Source organism: Kryptolebias marmoratus, linkage group LG3 (genome assembly GCF_001649575.2).
Source record: "Kryptolebias marmoratus isolate JLee-2015 linkage group LG3, ASM164957v2, whole genome shotgun sequence".
Classification (NCBI taxonomy): Eukaryota; Metazoa; Chordata; class Actinopteri; order Cyprinodontiformes; family Rivulidae; genus Kryptolebias; species Kryptolebias marmoratus.
In genome coordinates, this window is record NC_051432.1 from 22,637,691 (window position 1) to 22,643,096 (window position 5,406).

The following is a 5,406-nucleotide window of genomic DNA, read 5'->3' on the forward strand; positions in this document are numbered from 1 at the left end:
CGCAGCCCTTCACAGAAAAGCAAGTATGGATGGATTAAACAAATAACTACCCTCTCAGAAGAAGAGACACGAACAAACTATTCTTGCTAATGGGAAAGCTCTAAGGTAGCAGGCCATATCAAGGTTTGGATTCTTTTGGCTTTCCACAACACGCTCCCAAATACCGCCATGACTCATTAATACCACATGCCTTTCCACACTGCTGGCTTGAAAAAACATCAGGCAGGTCTTCAAGCTCTGGTGTGCCATTTAAACAGACGTTCTTCTTTCGCTTTGTGCAGTGTGCGTTAGATAAAGAGCCCAAATTTTTAGTACCAGACTGTCAAGCACACCATGAATACAGCAAAATTACCTACAAGATAAATGTTGGTCCACAGCCCTTTATTATTATTATTATTATTATACTTGTTTCAACTAAAAAGCTTGAAACACTACCCTACCTTAAAAGAAACCCTTATCCTGCCTCCTGTTATGGTTTGTATTGGCGAGTAATTGAGCTGTTAGTGCTCTCTGCAGACATTTCAAACATTTTGTTCCCCACAATGTTAAAATAAAGTTATACTGTCAAATTTTAGTTACCTTTTCCTGTGTCAGGCGATTCTTGTTATTCAACACAAAGACACTTTTGTCCACGGCCACCAGTCCCACTGTAGCGCCTTGCTCTCCTTCGATCTCCAGTTTAATAGATTTGAAAGGTTCGTAGGTTGCCAAAGGTTTTACAAGTTTCAGCTCCAACTAACAAAAGAAAGAGGAGTAGATTTGCAATTGCTAGGCCTGATAGAACATTCTGCATATGCCTACAATTTTTTCAGTTTGTGGGACTTTTTTTTGTTGATCCAACCCTTCATTGCCTCTCACCTTTCCCATGCAGGTGTTTTTTACATTGACCCAAAGTGAGTCTGATACCACTTCATTGGCGCCTGTGTGGTAGTAGGCCACAATGCGGAATGATGGCAGCATTTCTTTGGTAATTCGAACCATGAGGGCAATTTGATTTTGACCATTGTTCTTGTATCTGCCATATTTTATCAGCTGACCTCTGCTCAAGATCTGGAGAGAAAAAAGATGCTCATCAGTACTTATCACAGATATAATAAAACTGAATTGTACAATATGCTGACAAATGCACAAGCAACTGCAAAACAACACTCACCAGGTACGTGATGTCATTTTGTTGATTTTCAGGGTTGTTGAGGGTGAAGCTGACCTTTATGTTTGAGTTTATTTCCACTTCATTTGTATCTACACCTGGAATGACATTTTTTCATGATTTACCACATTTGGAAAGTTAGATTGGAGTAGTCGTCACCATCAGTATGATGAAAAAAAAAACACTTGATGTACAATGCAGTTAGAGGAAATACCTACTCATATGAAGGAAACTCTTGCTTGAAGAGCTATATGGGTAAGCTTGCATTTTGGCTGATGCTTGTCTGTGGGAAGCAATTTTCGAATGATTTGTTTTTGCCTGTAAATAAAATGACTCAAAATTAAAGAAAGTCAAATAGACAGTGTTTTTTATATGTATTATGGGTTTTGTACAAAATAGTAGTACCAAAAACTTTTAATATTGTTTAGTTTGACCACAATTAATTCAGCTACTTCTACCTTTTGTTGTATTTGAATGGTTTTACTACTACTGTTAGCAATGCCACCTGGATATGCTGGACTGTGCAGACAGAGTGGAAGTGCACAAGCCTGACAATTATTATCACCCACCGGAGAAGGGCAGATGACTACAGTGTATATTTGCTCGTGTCTGCGTGGTTTTTAAAATTTTTTTGTTTTGTTTTGTTTTGTCTGTATCTCAGCAAACCTATAAACCAGGGGGGAAACTGTCTACAACTGTGGCAACTTTAAAGATACTGACCTAAAATGTGGTGTGGCTGTAGCTGAGAGTCACCCCAAACACACAATTTATCTCTTGAACCAGTCAACAGATTTTAATGAAACTCTTTGATAGTAATCACTGAACAAACACAATTCTACATCTGAGTAGATTTTAGAAAATTTTTCTGGGTATAGATGAAAAAAATGGTCTTCATATGTCTATGATTTGAACATTAATTAGTTCCAGCTGTCTAATGCAAGTCAAACACTAGGTCCAATAATTTCCCCATTATTTATGCACAACTTATGTGACGGCAGGCGGTGAGAGAGAAGCTGAATTCTTAAATGAAAAGAAAAAAATATTTAATTAGGAGGAGGAGAAACGTCAGGGCCAACCTGTCAAAGGTTTATTGCATTTCAAAAATGTCCTATATCAGCCACTGTCAGTTCTATCAGGACAGACAGAATATATATAGGATATGGGAGGAATAAAGTTGACACTGATGCTTACAAATAAAATCAGACATTTCTGAAAACTTACTGTTATATTTAGATTTTGTGAATTTGCGTCGGTATTAACGGAAAGCCTCAGCATGCCATTGGGGGCTGTGATGCCGTTAACCCCACCAGGTTGGACGATCACGGGTATATCTTGTGCTGGACTGTTGTCAGGATTCAACACTTCAACCTGCCATCAACGAAAAAGAGCAATGGTACAAATATCATTGGCAAAAAGGGGTTAAATCAGTAGTTACACAGTATACAGTATATAAACCTATTTTTAAAGTATTTTTTATGTAGGTGTAAATTTGTACTTTACCATTAAATCAAATGACATTCCTGGTTTGAAATATTTGGGTGTTTTTCTGAAGTGGATAGTGTAGGGAGATTTGACGATCTTGATGCCTCTCAACTCTGCTTCCACCATTTCACCTCCTGTTTGTCGCATATTTGCATAAAGATTATGGACTGAAACAAAAGTTCAGCACTATCACCTAATTCAGCTTCAATTTGATATCAAAATGCATCTAGAGAACAAACACATGTTTTTTGCATTTAATAATTTATAGTTCAGTGTCTTAGTTGTTGAGTTTCTTCTGTGGCTCCTGCCTGTTCAGTGATCAGGTCATTGTTATTTCTTTTGGACATAAATGATATTTGAAGGGTTGGCAAAACAATGTATTTTATACTGTCTGCAGAATACACAGATATATTTAATTGTAAACAGGATTTACATCATGAATCTAAGAATCAGGATTCAAGAGAATTGCTCAAAATCAGATATCAAATATTTTTGAATTTATTGCATTTAAACAGGTCGAGGATTAGTCAGGATTATTTGGCAAGCTGACAAAAAAACTAAAAAAAATTCTAAATTTCACCTTATGGGTCACAACAATGTCCTGAGATTTTTAAGGATAAGAATCCTACCTTTGGATTTTCAGTTTTTCTTTTTACATAACAAATACTAGATTATATTAGTCACTGAATCGGTCTTGGTGGACGACGAGTCACCAGTGTGTTTTGCTTACCACTCTCTGTCAGGACACTGACAGCTACATATATAGATTTCCCCTCCTGTTCAAGGATGTTTGGAAAGGTGTCTGTGATGTGTTCCCTCCTCAGTGTGACCGTTCCAGTACCTTTCTGGATCTAATAAAGAATAACGCAACAATTTGTTAGTTATTGGTTCTTTATTTGACATTAAAATGTACTGTAAATTACTGTAATATCTCAGATAAGGGTTAACCCAAAAGTGATTTGTAGTCATACTTGAATAAAAAAAATTAAAAAACCCCATTAAAAGCACTGTATGTTTTAGGTGTCTAAAGGGAATTTCATCCAACTTTGGCCACTTTGGACAAATGTGGAAAAAAAATGTTAAGAAAGATTTAACGCAATATTGCAAGATGTCACTCAATCTGTTAGGACCTGGAGTATTATTAGGTGTGACTCTTAGGTATTACATCATATTTTAGTTCAAATTAAGACGAAGTCAAAGCCAATCTTGTGCTGGTTAAGGTGGATTTGTCACAAGGTCATCCTAAATAGGGTTGACTCCAAACGTTAATCAGTTGTAGATGTACATATTACTTTTTTATTTTTTTTATCTCTCCAATGGCTCAAGAGATATTCTTCAAGCAGAAAGACGAGCAAGAACACATCCACAGAGGCAATATAGCTGTTGGAAGAGACACCCTGTGGCTGTGAAAAAGATGCCAATTTGTTTTGAAAGGGTCAAATGACTGGAATAACGTAATTCATCAAACAAAACAACAAAGGAAAATGAAACAATAGAGGTAAAAGTTGCAAAGATATCTTCAAAGAAGATATGTAATTGAAAGGAGTTTGAGGGGATCATTGTCAACAATCAATTAAAAGTTGAAATGTAATTTTTTAAAAAGTAATTACAACTTATGTAATTTCAATACAGCAGCAGGGCTGTAAGAAACTCACTTTTTTTGTAAATACAGAATCCAGAACCTGAATTCAGTGTTGTGGGAGGCTGAATACGCAGCAGCCAGATTGTTGCATGATCAATATAAGATCTTAGTGAAATAGATTATCAATTAAGCTCAAACATAGGTATTCTGACACTGCAAGATCTTACTGAAATTGCATATTCATAATATAATCAAAGGTAGGGTTGGTTTAAAATAAAGGTTTGCTAAAATATTACTGTGTGATTCTTTTTGTTTTTGTGGGTTTTTTTGGTCAAGTGACACATATTATAAAGTACAAAACTAACACTTGAGGAATGATCTCATACACATAGGGGCAAAATGGAGCCATGGGTCAGTTTTTCCATTTCCGCTTGTAGGAAAATGCTAAAATACAACCTCAGATGGACTGCCTAAATAATTTCAAGACAAAGACAGCTGCGTCATGAGTATAAAGACTTAAAGTGCTCACCGGGACTCTCTGAAGAGAGCTTGGAAAGCTTTTTTTGTTTTCGCCTTGCATGAGCCCAAACACGACGTAGGCTGTGCCACCCACCTCTTCACCAAACATATACCTGAGGCCACATGAGAATGGTCAGCTTTTCACCAGGAAAAACAGAGCAATCAATGTTCTGCATTCACATACCTAGCTTTAATGGTGAAAGTAAGATCCTTGCTGTCTATGTAGAAGAAGGGGCTGTCAGCTGGAGGTAATATTTTTATCTCAAAACTGGGAAGAACTGTGAAACAATTCGCATTTTATGGTTTGAACCCAAACCTAAAGTGTTTCATTGGTTTTAAAAGTTTCATAAAAACTCACCATATTCTTTGACCTCAAACTCTGTAGTAAAGCTCTCCTTCAGGTTGCTATGGAATTTTGCCTCTATTTTCCACTGTCCAAAACTAAAATAAAACATATTTTATTTCAAATCACATGCTTAAGAATGTAAAAGATACAATTATAAGGGAATTTATAATATGTGGGAAATATATGGAGTTAGATTTGTTTCACAATTATTCAATCAAAAAAAAAATCATGTCAAACAAAAAAAAGTAGTATTCAATCAAAAAAATAATAATGTCAAACAAAAAAACATCTTAAAAACTTTTTAACCATAAAAATATTTTTTTACGA

General features: G+C 35.8%; 1 protein-coding gene across 1 annotated transcript in view; it reads right to left on the minus strand.

Annotated features, from left to right (window-relative positions):
• The window catches only part of LOC108241464 (complement C3-like), a 32,930-nt gene that overhangs the window by 20,670 nt on the left and 6,854 nt on the right, over positions 1–5,406 (minus strand). The window contains exons 6-15 of the mRNA XM_017425609.3: positions 5,092–5,174; positions 4,918–5,011; positions 4,744–4,846; positions 3,363–3,483; positions 2,651–2,766; positions 2,372–2,518; positions 1,369–1,468; positions 1,154–1,248; positions 859–1,050; positions 580–735 (exon numbers count right to left, since the gene is read on the minus strand). Coding sequence (XP_017281098.1) covers positions 580–735; positions 859–1,050; positions 1,154–1,248; positions 1,369–1,468; positions 2,372–2,518; positions 2,651–2,766; positions 3,363–3,483; positions 4,744–4,846; positions 4,918–5,011; positions 5,092–5,174 — 1,207 coding nt within the window. The remainder of the gene's footprint in view (positions 1–579; positions 736–858; positions 1,051–1,153; positions 1,249–1,368; positions 1,469–2,371; positions 2,519–2,650; positions 2,767–3,362; positions 3,484–4,743; positions 4,847–4,917; positions 5,012–5,091; positions 5,175–5,406) is intronic.